The sequence below is a fragment of the Echinops telfairi genome, unplaced genomic scaffold (assembly GCF_000313985.2).
Source record: "Echinops telfairi isolate 266 unplaced genomic scaffold, ASM31398v2 ScPeMD7_70;HRSCAF=299, whole genome shotgun sequence".
In the NCBI taxonomy this organism is placed as follows: domain Eukaryota; kingdom Metazoa; phylum Chordata; class Mammalia; order Afrosoricida; family Tenrecidae; genus Echinops; species Echinops telfairi.
The window spans coordinates 4,375,490-4,397,269 of record NW_022103968.1 but is presented as its reverse complement, the minus strand read 5'-3'; the positions used below and the strand labels follow the sequence as shown (position 1 = coordinate 4,397,269).

The window sequence follows — 21,780 nt, the reverse complement described above, 5'->3', positions numbered from 1 at the left end:
CATCCAATAGAATTAATAAAGGAAACAGATGGACATCCAGTAATATTAATACTGGTGCTAGATGAGCAGTGTCCACCCCTTTTCACAGTGAACCATAGGCCAGAGTAGGACTCCCTCTGTGGGCTTCCTCGACCAGGACCTTAAGAGCCACAGTATTGGAAACGGACAGGGCCAGTATCAGCTCAATGGCAGTGACCTGGTTTCGGCTCGAGAGTCAGAGGCAGCACCTTATCCTGGCTACAGCCCTAATCAGATGTCAAGGGCAAATGGGCCTGTATCACCTTCCATCTTAATAAGAGATCAAAGGAGGAAGAAGCGAGTGGAGACAGGGGGGCGCTGACCACCACCAAGAGAGACCGTGTGCAAGTGGCATTCATTCTTTGGATGCAGGGCCCTTGAGCAGAGTGGTCCTTGGACCCAGGGGAAGGTTGATGCCAAGACACAGCAGGGACATTCCCCAGGGACACTGGGCTCCCAGACGTTGAAAGGAGACAAGGACTTCCTCTAGCGCACAGAGAAAAAGCCTTCCCTTCGAGGTGGCACCCCAAATTCAGATTTCTAGCCTCCTCAATGGTGAGAGAAAAAGAAATTCTGTTCATTAAATCCTCCCCCTTGTGGTATTGTGTTCTGGCAGCACGGGAGAGCCAAGGCATTGAGTCATGGCCTTTGTGAATGGCGTCCTTCAGCCATTTCCAAAAACCAGTTTTTTTCCAGGCAGGAACAGCAGCCATCCTTGGGGGCAGTCATTTTCAGGCAATAATGACACAAAGTGGCAGTGGCACTTCTGGGGCCTTCGTGTGCCCACATGAGCCACAGGGACGGCCCTCCATGACCTTGGGTATATGGAAGAATGGTGGGGCTGACGCCGGTTTCAGAACACCCTTTTCAAAGCCGTGAGGAGAGGGGTCCTCGAGGCCGCCTCTGAAGGTGGTTTGCTTGCTGTGAGGACCCCTCTCTTTGTGGCTCTGGAAAGGACCAAGGACCCAGCCACCCCTTACAGACCCTTAGCAGGTCCCTGGGCATGCTGGGGCGGGCTCCTATCTCAGGTGCCCTCTTTCTGAAAGGACCCCAGCACTGAACCTGACCCTCCCTCCAGTCTGTTCTGAGCTCCTCCCACGTCTGGTCTGGACGCCAGACTGCCTGCCAGGAGGGCCCAGTGCAGGCTCGGTGGCAAGGACGAAACACAAGCTGGGCCTGTCTCGCAGCCAGTGGAGCCACCGGCCACGTAGAGCAACATGAAGCCCTGCGGGTTTCTCTCTCCCCGCCATCGAGCCAGTGCGGACTCACAGCGCACCCCCCTGGGTTCCCGGGCTGTGGCTGTGGACGGGAGTCGAGAGCCCAGTCTTTCTCCCTCGGAGCTGCTATGGTCTCCAAGTGCCGGCCGTGAGGATCGAAGCCCAAAGCATAGCTGGGACGCCCCCAGGGCTCCGTAGAGGCTCCCTCATCCTCCCGTGGCTCTCCTAAAGGAGGGTACTTTGGAGACAAAACAGCCACCCGATATTCTCAGGAGTTTAAGACGCTCAAGAGTTCAAGGCCCGTCTCCCAGGCCACTTTCTGTGTTATAGCCACTCTCACTTTTCCCCATTGTCCAGAGACTGGAATATCACTCGGAAATTAACAACAAATTGGGGGCTAGTTACCCCTTCCGTTCCTAGGGGCTCCTGTGAGTGACATCACCATGCACACAAGCAGGGTAAGCCCCACAGAGGCTTGTGTGGCTCCCGGGATGGGATCACGGAGGTGCAGCCAGTGGCCTAGTGGTTAAGCATTGGCTGTGATCCGCAGGGTCCAATCTGCATGGTCCGTAATTCGAAACCACCAGCCACTCCAAGGGAGAAAGACAGGCTTTCCATTCCCAGAGAGAGTGGTAGCCTCAGGAACAAACACACAGGGGCACTGCTCCCCTGCCCTGCAGCGTCTCTGGGAGTCGGCAGTGACCGAGTTCGGTTTTCTTGGCCCTGAGGCATTGTCACTCTTCAGAAGAGCTCTTGAAAGTGCAAATCAAAGGGCCTGGGCAGCGTGTCACGTCTGTCCTGCAGTAGCGAGATCCGAGGGTCCGCAGGGTCCCTCCCCACAGGACGCCAGAGAGTCCGTGTCCTTTGCAGGAGAGGAGAGATGCCCGCAGCCCTGGCACTCTGAGTCCACAGTGTCGAAGAGGATTCTAAACAGTTAGAGGCTGGTCACACAGCCTTCCTGTCGCCCCCTCACTGGGATCAGTTCGCCGTTCCACTCTGCGGACCCTGGGGTCCCTCCCACAAGAGTCGCCTAGCCATCTACCATCCTCCCTGAAGAACAGCCTGCCTCGGGACATTTGAGGCATTTGACAAGGGACACAAACCCCTCCGACTGCGTTACTGAGGTGCTGTCACCTGCAGCTGGGGGCTTCAGAGCCCACCGAGGCGCCCGGTGATGCTTGCAGCTGCCTGGCCTGCTCAGCACCAGCTCAACAGCCCCAGCGAGGTCCTGCGTTATTAGATCAGAGACACGGTGCTGGCATCTCATAGGTTCGCAGTGCAGTCCCGGGCACCTATAATTATTGAATTCCCATTAAGCAACTACACTGGGAATCCTGTTATTAAGTAATTTATCACACTGCGATACCGTGTAATCATAGAGTAATGTAATCTGAGGACTTGTTAACAAAACGACTCGACTTTTAGCTGTCAGGTTGAATCCTCTCTGCCCGCCCGATCCGAGGCTCCGGGAAGCTGCGCCCCGGAAGGGAGAGCATGTATGTAGGACTGTGAACAGCTGCTGTTCTTCTCCCCAGCTGAGCTTGGTGGGGCTCTTCTGGCTGTGGGGCATTGCGTGTCCACCCCTTTTCACAGTGAACCATAGGCCAGAGTAGGACTCCCTCTGTGGGCTTCCTCGACCAGGACCTTAAAGACTGGGACACTGGGGAGTTCAACCTGATGACCCTGCTGTTTGCCCCTCAACTCGGATCCCTGGACATCACCAGGGTTCCCTGGTGCCTGGGTGCCAGCAGCCACACCACCGGGGAGGGGTGTGCACTTGCCACTTCCTGGGGCGAACAGCACTGCTCTTTGCGCTGCGGCTTCTGGTGTCGAGCATTCGCATGAACAGCAGGAGGGAGCCGGGCCTCCAGTCTGAGTCCGAGGTGGGCAGCTGGCCCAGGAGGGCAGTGCCAGAAGGTTAGCTAGCCTGCCAGTCCCTCCATCTGAATAGCCAGGAAGCAGCCCCTGCTGGCCTGGTAGGAGGAGAGGACTTGATCCAACATCACTGGTCCCTTGGGGACTGCTGTTTGGAGCACACACCTTTCTCCCTGGCCCAGATGGGGACAGCAGGCTGCCTCGTGGTATGGGGATGGCTCATACCTGCGCTTCACTGATCAGACTGACACCCATGGGGACTCAGGGTAGACGGTGAGAGGGATGATGGCATCAGCGTCCTTGCTGATCCTCGTCCCCAGCCATGGACTCCCTAGGCGAGCATGAGCTCCTCCTTCTCTGGCTGTCTCCAAAGGATCTCCCACCTGGCCTCCTGCGCATCTCCTTGTCTGCACTGACCACACCATGTGACTTGCATCCCATGTTTCCAGCTCTGCCCTCTAGAGTGCATGGGCCCTGACCGTGAACACAGGCCTCCTGCTCATCCTTGTCTTCCCACCATTGAAGCAGGGCCCGGGTCCTGGCCACCAGAAAGCCACAGGCTGTGCAGTCCCTTCCGAGGATGGCCACGTTTCTCAGGAGGCTTTCCCAGAGCCCCTTCGGAGATGGACTTGACCCTCCAACCTTTCAGATAGCAGTCCGTCACTCAGCTCCCTCGGGGACGGGGGAGGTGTGGAGCCAGTGACTGAGAATTGAGCGCTGGAGGCAGTCTGCCTCGGCGTTCACCCCAGACCCCTGGACGGTGGTCCCTTCCAAGCACAGCCGTGTTGCCCTTTCTCCTCTGGAGAGGAGGTCCCTCTGGGTACAGAGAAGCAGAGTGCCTCATGAGGCAGCACCCTGGCCCACTCCGCATCCCTTCCATTAGAATGTGCACCAAGAAGATTCTGGAAAATTTCCCCCAACCAGATGCTCACCAGAAGCTTCCTTAGATTGCACTGGTTGTCCCTGAAAACCCACTTCGAGGATGTCTGGAGGAAGGTGGGGGGCCACCTGGGGCTGCTTGTGAGTGTCTGACTGCTCCTCTTGCTCTGCTGGGGTGGAGGCCCCGGAGTACCACGCTTTTCCGGAGAGAGCACACCTCTGCCTACAGTGCTCATTGCCAGCGTAGGACAGGGGTGCAACCAGGGCTTGTGTTGCCCCCAAAACTGTGTGACAGGCATGTTATCTGCATTCTTGTCCTGCAGATACAGGAACCTGTCTATCTCCCAGGTGTGGGTCCCATGCTGCGTGGTCTCCCAGATCCCCTGCAGACCCTGGGGACCAGCAGCAGCATGCAGTCTGGTCTGGGTTCAGACATTTGTGATACCCCTTTGGGGGTGCCTGGCCCCACACACTCGGCACACGTAGATTTTCTAGAGTAAATCCCGTGAGAAAAGCCCGAATCTGCTCTCTGACGGGATGAGGCTGTCCGGGCTGGATGTGGGCTGTTCCCTGTGCTGGGTGGCTTGAGCTGTAGCCTGCAGAGTTGGCTAGTGGGATGAGAAGGTCCAGGAACTGCCGGTGAGGGGAAGAGGACATTTTTGAGCAGCTGGGTCAAACCTTGGGTGTCGTCACCATGACCTTCAGGAAGCTGCTGCTTCCCAGAGGAGGTGCGGAGCTGGTCCTCTGGGCTGTCATGGGGACCTGGGCCACACGGTGGTGCCTGGGTGTTTGTAAGCAATGATGGCAGCCCTGTGACTCCATTTAATTTCTCGAGTGGCTCTTTTCCTCTTGAAAGGGGAGCTTCTGACAACTTTACCCAGAAACCATTGCACCATTGCTGGAGCCCTGCTCCCTGTCCTTCCGGAGAGACCACGTGGGCCAGGTCTGTAGTAGCACTCGGCAGCCACCCCCACCGTTTGGTGGCAGACGCGTCCTCAAGTCACTAGTTTGCACTATGGTTGTCGGATGCGCCTATAAATACTCAGGCCCTGCCACCCTCTCTCCGCCAGCTGTCGTCTCAAGTTAATTTAGGAGGCACACACGGGAAGTCTCTCTCCAGTCTCCTTTCTGTAGTTGGGGCTAAAAGCAGGTGAGCCCAGCTCCCAGGCTTCTGCCTGCATTCAGGCACGGAAGGAGCCCTGTCAGTCCCCCTTTCTCAGGCAGGGTGTCGTCGGCTGCAACGGCATGGTGCAGGGCACCGCTGAGCCTGGCCCTGGGCATATGGGCTTCAAGAATGAGATTGCAGAGTCCCCATCGGGCACCGAGCTTGGCATTGACGGGCAGCCAGGGTGGACCCAGAGATAGTGATAGCGATGGGCATCCAGTAATATTTCTGCCAGAAATAGATGGGCAGCCAATAAGATTACTGTCGGAGATACCTGGGCATCCAGTAATATCATTGCGGAAAATAGAAAGCTGCCAAAATGTTAATATTAGAACTAGATGGGCATCCAATGCTATTAATATCAGAAATACAAGGCATCTGGTAATATTACTGACAAAAATAGAAGACCATCCAATAGTATTAATAAAAGAAATAAGTGGGCATCCAGTAATAAGTACTGCCGGAAATACCTGGACATCCAATAATATTAGTGCTGGAAGTAGAAGGGTATCCAGTAATATTAATTAAGGAAAGAGACAGGCATTCAATAATATTACTGCTGGAAATATTTGGGTGTCCAATGATATTACTGCCAAAAATAGAGGGCATCCAATAGAATTAATAAAGGAAACAGATGGACATCCAGTAATATTAATACTGGTGCTAGATGAGCATCTAATAATATTAATAACAGAAATAGAGGGGCATCCAGTACTATTCCTGCAGGAAGTAGAAGGGCATCCAGTAATATTAATATAGGAACTTGATGTGCATTCAACTAATATTAATATCCAAAATAGAAAAGCATCCAGTACTATTAATACCAGGAATACATGGGCATCCCATTGTATTAATGCCAGAACTAGATGGGCATCTGATAATATTAATACGGGAAATAGCTAGGCATCCATTTAAGATGACTGCTGGAAACTGATGGGCCTCCAGTAGGATTAATACCAAAGACAGAAGGACATTCAGTTGTATTAATGCTGGAAACAAACCAAACCGAGCTCCTGGCTATGTGCCAATGCCGACTCAGAGCACCCCACAGGGCTGGGTAGGACTGTCCAGGCGGGTTTCTGACGCTGTCGCTCTTTACGGGAGTAGAAAGCCTCCTCTTTCTCCCACTGAGCAGCTTGTCACTTCAAACTGCTGACCTTGCAGGATACCCATCCCTATCATCACCAGAAATAGAAGGGAATCCAATACTATCAGTACTGGAGATAGATGGGCCTCCCTAGATAGGAATGTCTGAACTCTAAGATCTAGCCCCTCTCCTGGTATGCCAAGTGAGGGAGTTTGCATTGCTGTTAAATGAGCACTCGCTGTGTGTCCTGGCTACCAATGCTGTCTCGCAGGACCTGCCCTTTCCGGACGCGTTCTGCATTTCCCTGACCATAGCAAAGACCCACTTCCTTTTAAGATCGCCTCGTGCACCCTTCTCAAGCGGCCAGGTTAAGAGTTTGGAATGCACCCAAGCAGCTGGCCCCTGCTGAGCGCCAAGGAAACCCCGGGGATGTGCTGTTCTGACCACACACGGGGTCTCCGTGAACTGGAGCTCATCCTTTGGCACACAGCCTCCCTTCCCCCACCACTCCACCCTGGGACAGCTTCCCGTCTGCCCCTTTCGGTGGAGTTCAGACTCTGGCACCCAGCCCCATTCTACACCCTTGGCCTGGAGGCAGCCCAGTTTCGGGGGATAAAGAGTCCATACAGGGAACCACTCTGAGCTTGGCATGTAAAGGCTGCTGCCTTATTTATCATCTTGGAGCAGGAAGAAAGGGACCAGGTGACTAGTGAGACGAGCATCCCGCATATTTATGCCGCCCTTTCAGCGGACCACAGAGAGGGCACCGCGCAGCAATTAGATCAACAACTGTCTGGCCAACTGAGCCTGCCTGTGCTCTGCCATTTTCTCCCCTGTGCCTACCAGCCGAAGAGACCCACAGCTGTCCTACGTCCCTAGCTTAGTGGCAGTCTCTCGCCTGCCCAGCTGGCTCTCCTCTCCTCATTTTGATGACAGGCAGCCCAAAGAGGGCAGGCAACTTAGGTCCTGGTACTGCCTCCCCCCCCTCCCCCAAGTTCATGGCAGCCCACTCCTCCCCGACTGCCAGCCCAGAACACTGCTCTCTAGTTCACCAGGAGGCTAGCCAACAGGCAGAGGTGTGAACCCAGGAGAAAGGGGTGGCGGGCTGCTTCCATGAAGATGACAGCCCTGGCTCCCCGTGGGGGCAGGCCCCTCTGTCCCGCAGGGGGGTGGACTCTGAGTTAGAGCTGACCCCATGGAAAGGGGCTGGCTGGTCTGTTTTGAAGAAGGTGAGCGGATTGCTGCCCTCGGTCATGCCCCCGGTGTCCACAGCACTGTGCCTCTCAGGGTTGGTGGCGGCTGGCCATTTCAGAGGTAGATCACCAAGCCGTTCTTCCAAAGGACTAGTGGGTGGACTCCACTAGCCGTCCTTTCCAGGTCAGCTGCCCACCCAGAGAGACTCCTGCCACCAGGCGGCCCTTCAGTGGCCCTTGACTGACTTAGGGCAGCCGTGGGGTCAGCCTGGGGTGCCACACAGATGCTGCAGTGGCTGAGTTGGGCAGCCACCTTGCTAGGCCTTTCTCCTTAGTTCGCCTTGGTCTGGAAGCTCCACTTCAAACCTGTGCGGCATCATTGCAGTTAGCAGCCGCACGACTTTTACCACGGCGCCACCAGGACCCTCTCTGTTCCCGGAGCAGTGGGGTGGTAGAGGACGGTGGAAACACTTAGCCTGCAGTTAATCAAAACACTAGAAATATCGCGTGATTTACATTGTAGTTGGAAACTCAAAATGTAACTGCCCCTTCCCTCGCAGTGAAAATTCCTGTTAGGCTTCGTCAGCAGGGATGTTCTAACTCAGGAAGGTGGTAAGCAAGGCCAGTAAGCCGAATAGCCAGGCACGAAGCCGCCTTCAGCTGGAGAAACACCAGAGCATGAGGGCTCAGGGGATGCCGGTTTGGTTACCCCTGGGGAACTCTTGGTACACACCATTGTGTCCTGTGTGCATCCGAAAGCCTGTCTTTTTGCCTCGTAGTTTGGGGCATAACTTGCTCGATTTCCACGGGATTCGTGAAACGGTTGGGATGCAGCAATCCCTTCTGCTTCTGCCCTGCTCTTTCAAGATGAACGAAGAGCTTCTCAAATCCACCTGGCCTCTGGCTTTGGCTGAAACAGCGACTGGCAATCCCAGACCCTGGTCCCGGCACCACTGGGTCAGCAAGCAACAAACAGCTGGAAGTTGGGGCCCCTCCACGTTTGGGGTGCATGGTTCCCAGAAGGGGTGGCTTCTCTCACTTAAACTCTCTGGACATCCCCTCCAGGGAAAACCAGCAGATCCCAAGCCCGGCTGGGCCAGCTCTGCGCCACCTCCACTGAGGGCCTGGCTGGACCCTGCACTGCCCTCGTGGCCTCTCCACTCTGGCCTTCACTGAGAGGGCCCAGCACCCCAGCTGACCCTTCTGCTCAGACCTGCAGTGTGTGTCCCTGGGCGGCACCAGGGGCCAGTGTGAGCCCACTCCTCGGGGTAGCCCAGGCCTCCTCTCTTCTGGGCCAAGTCCTCTCCCGAGGACTGGAAGTAGACTCAGCCCAGCAGCGACGGGCGCTAGTGCCTGAGTCCCCAGGGAGTTTCCCAGGTGCAGGGCCCGTGAACACGGCTCCCTCCCATATTTAGCACCTCGGAAAATTTCCATCGTCCTCGAAAAGCAAGCTGTACTTATTTTCCTCGTGAAACTGGCACCGCAGCTCCCACCCTTTGTGATGAACCCGAGGCAGACAAATCTAAGACTGTCACAGGGTGGCACCCCGTCAAGACTCTCCTGTTACCTCCGGGGTCAGCCCTGCTGGTGGGAACAGCATCCCAGCTGATTAGCCAACTGCCTTCCTTCCGTCCACGCACACACTGTCCCTCCCTTCCATCCACCCACCCATTCGCCCTTCCTCTCCTCTTTCTCCCCACGCTCCCTTCTTTCTATTCTTTCTTCCTCCCTTGCTCCCTCCTCCCTTTCTTCCCTCTATCCATCCACCCACGTCCATCTGCCCGCCCTCCCACCTTCCCTGACTGTGACGTGGCTGTCTGTGTGCCTGGAAGACTCCTCTCTGTCTTCTCCCTCTTACTACCTTTGGCACAGACGCTTCTAGTACGGGATGAGCCGGGGTGGCTTTCCGTGGGACTCGGTCTGTCTCCTGGGAGGCCCTGGGAAGATCCATCACCCCCGAGCGGAGAGCCCTCGACATTGCATGAGACTGCCCGTGGGACGAGGAAGACGTGGCAGGGCCAGGGGCCACTTAGCAGGCTCCCTCCGAAGCCGTGGTGGCAGCCGACTGGGGACATGTGGTGTCCAAGCCTAGCCCTGAGTCCATCCCACACTTAGGATTGTCAGCTCCGGGTAGCCTTGGTGATGCAGAAATGAAGACGCAGTGGGTGCCCCCACCCCCGACCGACACTCCTTTCAAGCCTTGCAGCTGGCACTCCCCTCTGCTTAAGCCCTGCTGAAGATGCCCGTTTAGCTCTGAATCAGCAGGATTCACAATTTCAAACGTTGGCTTTCATTCCCCCAGAACCTTTGCGTCCAGGTTGGCACACACTATTTTCATAGGAACATGCACAGCTGGACCTATGCTGTTCTCTTACTGTCTGATTTTGCCCCAAGACCCCCTCGGGGAGGAGGGCGGCCATGGGCCTGCCAGGGGTGTGTCTCAGCTCCTCTCAGGGTTCAAACCAATAGACGTATCATCTCTTGGGTGATTCACCCCTTCATCCCCTCCAAAAGAATGACCCAGAGGGACTGGACCCCAACAATGCCCACTGTCACCTGCAGAGATCATGATCAGTCATTTATCCTTGGCACATTCTCCCTGCCCCGCAAATCATTCGTTACAGAATATTCTGACAGGGTCTAGGAAGCTCTGGCAAAACAACAAACAGCAATGTTTCCCCAAAGGAAGGGAAAACTCGAGGCCCTGCTAATCCTCTTTCATGCCGAGATGATCTTAAATTAGAATTCCCCTGCCTGACAATCGAAGGGACGTCGTCTTGAGGGGAAAAGGAAACTAGAAAAAGGGCCAGGGGTGTGTGGGGGGGACTGATTGGTATCCACCACAATCAGAACGCTCATGTTTGGGCCTCGGGGTTCCTGGGGAGTAGGGCGCACCCAACGGATACTCTACCGAGGGAGGGTTGTTGGCGTCACTGAAAGCCACATCCAGACTCCAGAAGGCTGTCTCTGTGACCGGGCATGCATCCTCCCTGCTCTGGTTCTCCGTCAGCTGCCTCGCTCGGGACCATTTCCTTCCTAATTGTGAATTATAGGCTCCCAGGACTCCAGAGCCCGAAGGGACTTGACTGATTCTGCAGTGCGATCCTGCGGGATCTGGTGATTCCTGGACACCCGGCCCAAGAGAGGGTTCCCTGGCTGGCTCACACGGTAAAGCGCTGGCCTATTAGTAGGCTGGTGATGGCAGCCCACCTGGAGGTGCCCAGGAAGCAAGGCCTGGTGATCTGCTTCTGAAAAGCCAGCCACTATAAACTGAGCCCTGCACAGGGCCGCTCCGACTCCCAGGGCCACCACGAGTCGGCGGTGACTTGATGGCAAGGCCAACAAGGAGAGGAGGGACAGAAGCTTGGTGCCACTGAACGCCCGGTGGCCTTGTGAGCAAGGAGCTCTGGAGGGACAAGGCGCCCCGAGAGCGAGCCGTCTCTTGCTTCTGGCGCTGATGCTGTCGCTGGCTTGTTTTCTCCGCTGGAATTGCTTCCAGACTTTTCCTCCTTCCTCCCAAGCCTTGCGTATTTCCACGGTAGAGCAGCTGAGGAAATGCATACCGCTGCTCCCGCACCATGGTCCGGAGCTGTGTCAGAACGTCGGAGCACACTCCAGACAGCCAGGCCATACATGTCGCCCCTTCGCTGTGCCAGACCAGGAGGGACTGGAAACCTGGCCGCTGCTTGTTCTCTGTGGAGAGGGCTGCTGGATTTCACACCCCCAAACCAAACTCCCTGCCATCGAGTGGATGCCGACTCACCGCAACCCTTTAGGACAGAGTAGAGCTGCCACTGTGGGTGGCTGAGACTTTGTGGGAGTAGAAGGGCTCTCTCTTTCTCTCTCTCTCAGTGGCTGGCGGTCTCTGACAGTTGGCTTTGCTGTTCGCGGCCCAGGGCGTGACCACTGCACCCCCAGGGCTCCTGGGCTTTTGAAAAGAGACAAGTGCAGGTCCTGTTTGTGCGGGTTAGCAACAGGTTGGACAGGTTACAACAGGTGGAAAGTGGCGGCTGGGAGGACCTTGGGTTCTCCTGATCTCCAAAATGTCTTCACTTCGGGCCCCCTTTAATCTACACAGGGGCACTCAGAGGAAGGGCCCTGGAGGATGGGGGTGGTGGTGTGTTATGCTGTGGGAGGAGGTCCTTCCTGGATCCTCAGATGGAGACCCTACTAACCCTGGTACCTGACCACCCCACAGCGCAGGGCAGGCTCAGCAGCACATGCAAGACCTTGTGCCTTCAGCCTACGATTTCCCCTTCTGTGTCACCTTCTACGCAGGCACTGGAGGAGGACCAGTGTGTGAGCTTCCGTGATGGAAGGGAGAATCGGACTCAAGTCAGCCCAGCCTTGGGTGCCTGCAAAGTCCCTCTGAGTCCCTCTGAGTGCCCACAGTCACAGGCAGCGTCTCCCGCCCAAGGACAAGTGGCTTCTGGACGCTGTGTCTTAAGGAAACCCTTGGCCCCTGGGGCCCTGGTGGGGGTGGTCTGAGCCATCTGCTGAGGATGCCCCTCTTACTCCAGCCCCATCCTCTTCTCAGGCACATGGGGCCCCGGAGTGACTAGTCCAAGGGACAGATCGGCCGGCCTTTCTCACAAGGAGATGCTGGAGGGTCCAGGGGCCAAGCATTTGGTCAGCTGGGCCCTTCCCTTAACGAGAGCAGCCTTGAAATCCTGATGCCAGGTACTGGCAATGGCCGGGAGTTGTGTGCGGATTCACTACCGGGGTCTTTCTCCTCTGGGAGCTGATTGATGGGGGTCTATCTGGTTTGCCCTGCACTCATCAGTCTGTGAGCTTACCAAGGGGATGTTGTTTCTTTTGTCCCCGGACTTGTCTGGCCATTTGTATTTGTCACTGAAAGGGTCTCTTGTCTGTGAAAGAGCAGTAAACCAGAGAGCCGTAGCTGAGTCTCCAGTGAGTGGCTGTTTCTGTGGACCAGGCTGTGGCACAAGGCCGGGGCTGACTAGGAGCCCTGGTGGCCTGGTAGGTTAAGTGCTGGGCTCGTCATGGCAGCCCCAGTCCTCCCAGTGAGCCCTCCACACCTCGGGAGAAAGAAGAGATGGCGATTCCATCTCAGAAACTCTAAGGAGCAGTTTTCCCTCTACTCTGCCCTTTTGGGTTTGTTCCACGTGCAATGAAATCGGCTCCAGGGCCACGGGTGTGAAACAGACTGGGGAAATCTGGTGGGACAGCAGGCTCCAGGGAGCCTATCTGGAGAAGACAGGCGGACGCCTTGCAGAAACTGCCAGAGCGCTCAAGTTCAGGGCCTCAAATGCATGCTGCCTACTGCCCTGCTTTCAGAACAGCAATGACTCAGTCCCCCTCCGTCTCCCAGCAATTACAGCGTTTGCACTTCAGCCCATAAGCCAGACAAAGGGTAGGTGTCTGCTTCTGCTGCCCTCTGGGGTCATTCCAGCACTCCACGCCCGCCCCCTCAGGGTTCAGCATCACTCACTGGGGGAAACACAGTTCTGCGTCACGTCAGCGGTGGATGGCAATTTGCACGATTCAAGTCAAAATCAGAATTTTAAGTGCGGTGGCTATTTTTTGTGACAGTGCCCTTTGGTTAATTCTTCAATGGCTCGACCTTGTCTGCTGGGTCCAGATGTGAGATTCTGGACATGCCCTTCTCGCTATCACCTCCTCCTACACAGCTCAGAGGACTCCTACTCAGTGCGAGTGACCACTGCTCAGCATTTTTTATGATATTCAGAACAAAACCAGCCCGCCACCACCCTGCAGTCAACACTCTAACCTGGGTGAGTCCTCGCAGTCTGGGCCGTGAAAGCCTTTAGCCACTAGGTGCCAGGGGCAGCTCCCCAGCTGGAACGACCAAGGTTATCCTTGCCAGCCTGGACCCAAATCCAGCCATCTGCCTTGGACTCTGTCCTGACCCACAGCCACCCTGTAGGAGAGCGGACCCTCCCCCAGGGTTCATCAGGCTACAGAAGCAGACTGGCACGTCTTGCTCCCTTAAAGTGTCTTGTGGCTTTGAACTGCTGACCTTTCAATTAACAACCTAGCGCTAACCACTGCACCAATAGGGGCACCGTAAAACCCAAACTAAACTCATTGCCAACAAGTCGATGCCGGCTCTTAAGGACCCGACACGACAGGATCGAACGGCCCCTGTGAGTTTCCAAGACTGTAACTCTTTAGGGCAGTAGTAAGCCCAGTCTTTCTCCCTTGGAGTGACTGGTGGTTTCGAACTACTGACCTTGTAGATCGCAACCCAGAGAGTTACCACTGTGCCGCCAAGGATCCTTAAGATGTCTACAGCACTGCCCAATGCTGCAGGGAGGCAAGTTGGCCCCAACCTGAGAACCTGTAGATACAGCCAGGTGGGAACAGGGCACCCTGTACTCAAAGCTGCCCAGTTCTCTGCCTGTTCCTGACAGGTGGGCAGGTGACCCAAATCTGCTCTCAAGGAACCTGGAGCCCTTCTGAAGTGTCCCACCCTGCAGTCTGCCCCCCATCACCATGCCTCCCTGAGGAGGCAGCTGGCTCCCTCTGGCATGGGACAGCCTCCCTCGTCTTGGCTCTACAGGGAGCCCCCAATTTCAGATGCGTCAGCTTAAATGCTGACATAAGTCGAATACTTCTTTTTTCCCCCAAGAAAAACCAAACTCACTGCCATCAAGCCAATCCTGACCCTGTAGGATAGGATCGCACTGCCCTGTGAGTTCCCGAGATTGTAACTCTTTAAGGGAGGAGAACGCCTCATCTTTCTCCCTTGGAGAGGCTGGTGGTTTTGAACTGCTGACCTTGAGGTTAGCCCAATCCATATCGTGATCAATCCGATCTTTACGTTTAGCTTGGGGGTTCGAATGAGAATGCTAACCTGGAGTCACCCACCGCAACATTGTCTGTGGTCCTAGGAGGGACAATGATGTGTACAAGGGACCCTCAGGACCCTTCACACCCTGGCGGTCACCAGTAGGATCTCTCGTCACCGGTGTGTGCCAACTGTCGGGGACAACCTGTGTCAGAGACACGTAATCTACTTTTACCTTCTCCCCACCCGGGCTTCCCCTGCAGAGGCTGGCAGCACCGAAGAGCTTTATAGAGGTGCTTTGGGGGGCAGAGGGGATGGGGCTTCCTGACCCACGTTTCCCGAGGACCTCCGGGGCACCAGTTCCCTGAGGCTTCTCTTTGACACTCGCACTGCATTCACTTCCAGGTGTGAGGAAGCCAGGAGGATGGCCGGGATTCTGAAGGACAGTCCAGCATGGCTTCTGTCTAAGGGAGGTCTCTGCCCCTGCTTGTCACGAATAGAAGCCAACCTCAAAGTAACTCCTCATGACCACAGTAGTAGTGAGCTATGAAGCTCAGGTGCAGGGCTTTGGGCAGAGGGGCCCCTGCCCCAGGGGGCATGAGGACCAGGATCCATGTGAATGCCCCACATGAGCTGGCCTATTTGGGGTGAGCAGCTGGGACCCTGGTGCGGCCTTCCTAGCACCTGTAGGTGGGTTCAAGTTTCGGATCTTTACCCTAGAAGGGCTTCTGCCTCCCAGCCTTTGCCCAACAATCTGTGCCGCCTGCAGGAGCCCATCTTTGAAACCACCCCAAGGCATTTGCCAGAGAAGTGGGGTGCAGCACTACCTCGTCGGCGGGTGGAAACCTACCTGGGATAGAGTGTTTAGAGGGAACTGAGGGAGCTGCCCAGGAAAGGACCTCCCCTTGTGTCTGAGCTGCTCGTCCCTGCGGGGCTCCAACAGGGCACAGGTAGTGGTGAGTACCATGCCTCAGTCATCAGCAACCCGGGGAAGGGGGGAAGGCACACCTACCTATAGATAATGCAAGCACTGTTCCTGCATGTGTCACAGTTAGCTGTGTCTTGCCCCGTCCGATAGGAAAGCCTACAAGATAAGAACAGGAGAGCATTACAAGGGGTGCCCGCTGCCTTTGCCAGAAAGAAACAAAGTCAATCTCACGGCCCTCAAGCCGACTCCCACTCACAGAGAGATCCTGGAGGGCAGGTGGGACTGCCCCTTGTGGGTGTCAGAGACGGTAACTCTCTATGGGAGTAGAAAGGCCATCTTTCGGTGGTTTCGAACTGCCGACCTTGAGCTTAGCAGCCCAATGCATAACCGGTACTCCACCTAGAGCCCCAACCAAAAGCCAAACTGCCCCTGTGCTGTGCAGTGCACTCTGACTCACAGTGACCCTTCGCCCTGGAAGCAAGTGGGTGGTGGGATCAGACCGCCCATCGTCAGCTACCAGGCCAGCACTTAGCCTCTGCACCACTGGACTCTCTCTCTTGGAGGGGATGCAGGGGTCGGACCGTCCCCAAGGCTGCTCTGCTGTCACCTTGGTCATGGACTTGGACTGCCTCCCTTCCCCACTTGGCCTTCTTTCTCCTCTTTTTTCTTAGTAGACAACCGACGCGGCCTCTCCAGCTAAAATGATATTTAAATTAAATTTAGAATATGAACATAAGCTCCTGGATGAAGTAAATAATCTGATTTTGTTATAAGCAGAGGGACTTGGGGATGTTTCAGTGCAGCTTTATATCGATGGAGTTTTAAAGAAACGCGCAGGGAAAACCAACCACACACACACTGCCTGGAGGGCCGGCCGCCTCCATGACTGCGTGGGCTGCAAAGCCACGTTCCCTGGCCACGTCCTTCGCCACGAAGCCAGTCCCTTGTCCTTCCAGTCAGTTCAGACCCCTGAAGTCCCTACACACAGGACTGAGCAGTTCCAAGGCTGTAGATCCTGATAGCAGCCAACTGCTCGAGTTTCCCCCACCAAGCTGCCGGTGGGTTTGAACTGCCCACCTTCTGGTTGGCAGCACCGGCCTCACCACTGTGCCACTGGGGCCCTGGACATTCGGCTGTGGGAGTCTTTTACATTTATTTGTAAACTGTTTGAAAAACCTTAGAAGAGGAATCCTAGTTGGTGCCATAGGAACGTGATCTGGATGAACCTGCTGAGCTGCCTTTGAATTTGCCTCTCGGTCGGTGAATCCCCAATGTTCAGACTGAGTGTCCACAGTCCGTTTGCTGACCCCGTGCTAGTAGCTCTTGCTGCCCTTCCGGAGGCTTCCCACCCCCTCACTCTGCCTCTGTTGAGGTAAGGAGTCCTGTTCACCCCTTGAGAGCCGACAGGATTTGGGGGGATGTCTGGAGAGAGGGGAAGAGGAGAAAGCCCTTGGCCTACAGGCATCATCTCAGGGTCTTCTTTAGAGCGGATGATGTCCCTTTGCAGGCTGAAAGCTAGCATGTGGTCAGACGGTTTTCCTCGCTGTGTCTGAGTGGCCTTGAAACGCTCCCACCCCCACACCTGGAGAAACCAGAAGGGATGGGGGGTGTCTTCTTCGTCTTCTTAGCATTTCGTGTCCCCACCTGGTCTGATACCCCATTTCCACGGTGGTACCTTCACATGCCCATTTCTCCCCAAGAAGTCTTTGCTTGCAGGGAGTCTGCTAACTGTGTGGCGGGAGAATGACTTCCATGCTAGCGGGCGCACACACCTGGGGGGCGGGGGGGGCACATGTATTGTCAGCCATGACGTGTTTCCACCCCTCACTGTGTCCGCTTCTCGTGCATGTGCGGCGGGTTTGCAACAGATGGTCCTCGTGTTTTCCCGGGGATGCTTCGGGTGCATCAACATTGGACAAGCGGCCTTTCCTGCTCGTGACGAGATTGCCCTGGTGGGCTCTGGTCGGTTTGGCCTTGACCTGTGATTTCTATGCAGTCTGTTTATCCATCCTGCCGGTGACCAGCTCCTTTCTCAGCCTTGCTTCTGACCACCTCGAGCAGGAGCGAGGCTCTCGGGACCTATGCACCTGTGGGACGCTTCCCCAGCACAGCCTGCGTCGCCTTCTCCTCTGGGTGTGCCAGCACAGTGGGGCCCCGGGGAACCTGCAAGTCGTACTCTCCTCTCGTCTTCTCTGGACAGGGTCATTAGTCTCCCCTGGCTCGCTCTTCTTCATGAGCCCCGCTGGCCTCTCTGCCTGACCTTTCCATCCTGGCTCCTGGTTCATCAAACCTGCCCTACAGTTCTGCCTGGGCTTTCTATCCCCACGTCTTCTACATGAAACATCTTCCTCTATCCCCTTATTCTGCCAGCACTTGGCCCTCAGCTCCCATCCGGCCCAGGCCAATTTGTTTCCCGAAATCCGAGTGTACTAGCTCCAGCGCTGACGTGGAGGTGGTGAGTGTGGGTCCAGGTCTACCAGCCTTGTATGGGTAGGGATGAGCCAGCAGGGCAGGGAGGACATTCGTGGGGATCACCAGAGTTCATGGGAAAAGGGAACGGACACATAACAGACCTTTAAAGCCTCCTTGTACAATACTCTTGCCTGTGTTGGGAGCTGAATCTGAGGTTTAGGCATCTGAAAGACTATAGGGAGACCCCCGGGGGCATTTCTGAATATTCATTTCGGGGTCTTCTTTCAGGAATGGAGGGCAGTGTGAATTCTCAACTCCTAGAAGCGTCTTGAAGGAACCCTGGTGGCCTCATGGGCTGTGTCCAGAACTGCCACCTGCTGGGTCAGTGACTCCAGCCCAGGAGTCGCTCCAGGGGAGAAAGCTGAGGCTCTCTGCCCTCGTGCAGGTTCACAGGCTCGAAAGCCAAAGGCAAGTTCTGCTCTGTCCTGAAGGGTCACTACGAGTCGAAATCGATGTGAAGGCCGTGAGCTGGTGTTTATTTTGAGATGGTTCTGCTGACATCCGGACAGCACACGGTCCCGCTGCAGCCTCTCTCTGCACTGAGGCTGTCTCCAGAGCTGGTGCTCAGAGCAGCCCCAAAGGGTCTCACAGTGCAGCCTGGGGCCTCACAGCCAAGGCACCAGCCTCCCATCGGCAGGAGGGCACAGTCCCACTGCCAGTCACAGCTCATCCTTCAGAGACTCCTGGCTGCCCTCCTGGGTCCTCCATCCTGGTCCTCCACTGCATGGTGGGGGGAGAGTATAGCAGTGACAGGAGAGGGCCTCCAGGTACCTCTGGTGCCCACCAGGGCTCTGTCCTGACCCAGGAGTTCTCCTGCAGAAAGTTTGCTTTAAGCCCCTCCTGGGAAAGACTAATCCTATCACCTTGTGAAACGCATAGTTCTCGCCCTCAGAGCAGTCCTTCTGAAAATAGGTGTCCGTTCCTACTAAGTGACAGCCTTATTCTAGCTGACCTTCGTGAGCAGACAGGGGCTTACAGCAGGGTGGACACTGACTAACAACATATGAATATGCTCAGGAACCAACCATGCATATGTGAATGAGGACACAATGGAATGGAGTGAATGAATGAATGAGTGAATATGTGATTGGATGGATGAGGGCATACATGAGTGAATGCATGGATGACTGAATAAGTGCATGCATGCGTGAATGAACGAATGAATGCATGCGTGAATGAATGAAGGCACACATGTATGCCTGAATGAATGATGACATACACCCACGAAGCGTGAGATAACTTTTCATACTGGACAAGCGGGGAAGGGCTGTCTTTAGCTAGAACTCCCAGAAGGTGACATTTGAAATGAGAGCTGAATGGCCACCAGGGGAGGCACATCTTGTGTAGATCCAGGGTCGATCGCTCCCAGCAGAAGGAGCACCGGGTGGTGGGAAGGGTGTCGGCTGGTTTGCGGAGCCACTTTCTACGCACAGGAAACCTCTGTAGTTGTTCTTGCAGGTGGTGGGGTGAACACAGGAGGCCTGGGAGCACTCCCTCTTGATGTCTGTTCTCACCTCTGTGCACCTGCCACACCGTTCATCCCATTCTCTTTCCCCGGCTTCTTTTCTTTACAACCTGATTCTTCCAGTCCTGGCGTGTGGCACGACCCTGCTGATGTCTGCTGCGAAGAAGCAATGTCGTTGTCGTCACCAAGTGTCCTTGGTGTGGGGACAGCTCTGAGGCTGCTCTTCCTCAGCCCGTTTCAAAGAGTGGTGGTCAGTCGTGATTCCACCATGGCTGAGAACGACTGCTAGGCCCCTCACCGTGGACTTGGCGGGAGGAAACATCCCAGCCTGGCGCTGCCGTTTGTCAAGTCCTTTTCCTTGGTTTGTTTGAAGCAAAGCAAGGCATGTGTTTGGCCGGTCAATGTGGTTTATAGAAAATTGAGGTCCGTGAGAGATTAATTGGTGGGCACGATTTGAAGGGTTGACCTTGTGCCGTGTGGTTAAGTCATCGGCTGCCTCTACCAGCTCCTGCCAATCAGGGTTTGCCGGGTAAAACGTCATGAAGAAGGAGGGCGTGCTCCATGAAAGGTTTTAAACTCCGCCATCGCATGTGCTCATGGTGCTGGTCATCGTCTAATTGCCCTTGGAGCTTCCGGGCTGTAGGCTTTAGCTTCGCTGACCGGTTCATGGTCACAGTGATCATTTTGCAGCCTCTGAGTGAGTGTGTTCACTCAATAGATGGAGCGAGCCAGGGACACTAAGCCCTCTTTTGGAATTCCCTACATAAATACATATACATATACATATATTTCCTCTCAACTTGGAAACAAGTCATGAAACCAATCCTGGGAATGCCGTTTCCCTCCTTGGCCACTGACACAAAGAGGATCCGTCCCAAGTCTTCGGATCACCAGGGGCGGGTTCCTCTTCTCCAGAGAAGGTGGAGGCGGAGATCTTCGGGAGGTTACGGGACGCAGGACACAGAGATTAGGTCCCTGAGGTAAAAAGCTTTGGGAGAAGAAAGTCCTGACAAAGAACTCAGCGTTTTGTCTGTCGAGTGACTTCCCTCTGCTTGTAAAGCTTTCCGTCGGCTGTGATGATCCCCAACCTTAGAAAGGTTTACAACCCCAGGCCTGAATGATGCTGAGCACCCGCTGGGTGTCTGGTAAATATCAATTTAAGGAAGTTTGCAGGGTTTGTCTTTGTGTCCCCTTGTGAAGTCCAGGGTCAGCAAAACAGAGGAAGACGGTCAAGGAGACGGATCGGCACTGTGGCTGCAGCGATGGGCTCAAACGTAACAGCTGAAGGGGCGGTGTGGGGCCAGGCAGGCCTTGTTTTTTTTTTCCCGGGTCGCTCAGAGACAGTACCTGACATCAGCAGCAGCCGTGGCGTCCAAGACAACAGACTCGTCAAATCTAAGAGTTCCAATGGTCTACAAAAAGGAAATGAGAGACGTAGACTCTTTGGTCTTTTATTCTAAGACGAACCCTTATGAATCCCGACGAGAATTTTCGTTGTACATATGGATTGTTTTCAGTGCATTTTTCGTTGTAGCGCCCACCGTCAACAGTGCAATCGCCCTTACTCAATTCCTCCGTGTTCCTGGCCTCAGAGACGTGCATCTTTTAGTGCACAGAGCATTCAGACGCAAGGACAGCGCCAGCCACGGGTCTCTTCAGCCCTTTCAGTTTTCCATTCCTTGACCCCTGTCCCCAGATCACACAGTTCCAGCCTTGGGGCCACCTTTGAGCACATTCTCATTGGAAGCTCTTCAGAGTGTCATTGGCCATGACAAGCGTCACTGAAAGTTAAAGCTGACTACTACTGGGGGGGTGGGGGTGTCTCACTTAGATGAAAATCAAACTCGCTGCCATTGAATCGATACCAATTCATAGCCACCCTCTAGCACAGGGTGGAACCATACCTGGGGTTCCCAAGACGGTAACTCTTCAAAGGAGTAGACAGACCTGTCTTTCTAGCATAGAGCAGCTGTTGGTTTCGAACTGCTCACCTTGCAGATTGTGGCTAACTTGTAACCACCCTGCCACCAGGACTCCTCTAACAGGTAGGAGGAAATGAAATAAAAAAGGGCATGGAGTCTCTGCAAGCCCTCAGGCGAGCGGAGCTGCTGCTCGGGATCCGTTCCAGCAGAGGGACCTGGAGAAGCTGCTCTGGCCGGCAGTTCTGGTGGTGTCCAGTGCTGCAGTCAGTCCCAGGTTCCACCCTGTCCCAAACTGTGTCTCTTCGAAAGACCTCTCTCCACTTTTAGAAAATACAACAGTTGTGATGTATGGACGATGGGAGGGAAGTCCATTTCCGGCACTTACATGGAGAGCAATCATGGGGCCTCTCCTCCAGAGGGGCCTGACCGTGGGATTAGCTCAGCATGGATTGGCCCTCCTGCTCTTAGCAGCAACTGGCTCCAAGCTTTTGGCTGCCATTATAGAACAGTCCAGAATATGGTTAACCAACTGCAGCCTTTCTCACAGTATTTGAGATGCCCGTCACATCGAATGGATAAACACCATGAGGTATACACTCCTGTGACTCAGCCATCCAGAGGCATGGCGTCCCCACGCTCCACAACCTGGAGGGCCCTTGAGACCGCCAGGCCGACTGCAGTGCCGCTCAGAGCAGAGTCTGCGCCCAGCACGTGAAACAAGCAAGTACACGGAGGCCCAAGACCAGAGGCGGCGGCGGTCAGGAGGGCTGGGAGGAAGAGGGCTGAA

The 21,780-nt window shown here is 55.2% G+C and overlaps 2 protein-coding genes across 2 annotated transcripts in view; one reads left to right on the top strand and one right to left on the bottom strand.

The window, feature by feature from the left end:
* Positions 1-21,780, top strand: part of DOCK1 (dedicator of cytokinesis 1) — a 408,265-nt gene that overhangs the window by 144,526 nt on the left and 241,959 nt on the right. The gene's annotated exons all lie outside the window — the stretch shown is intronic.
* Positions 1-21,780, bottom strand: part of INSYN2A (inhibitory synaptic factor 2A) — a 41,331-nt gene that overhangs the window by 2,532 nt on the left and 17,019 nt on the right. Inside the window, exon 2 of the mRNA XM_004700875.2 lies at positions 15,219-15,290. Within this exon, the coding sequence (XP_004700932.1) occupies positions 15,219-15,290 (72 nt within the window). The remainder of the gene's footprint in view (positions 1-15,218; positions 15,291-21,780) is intronic.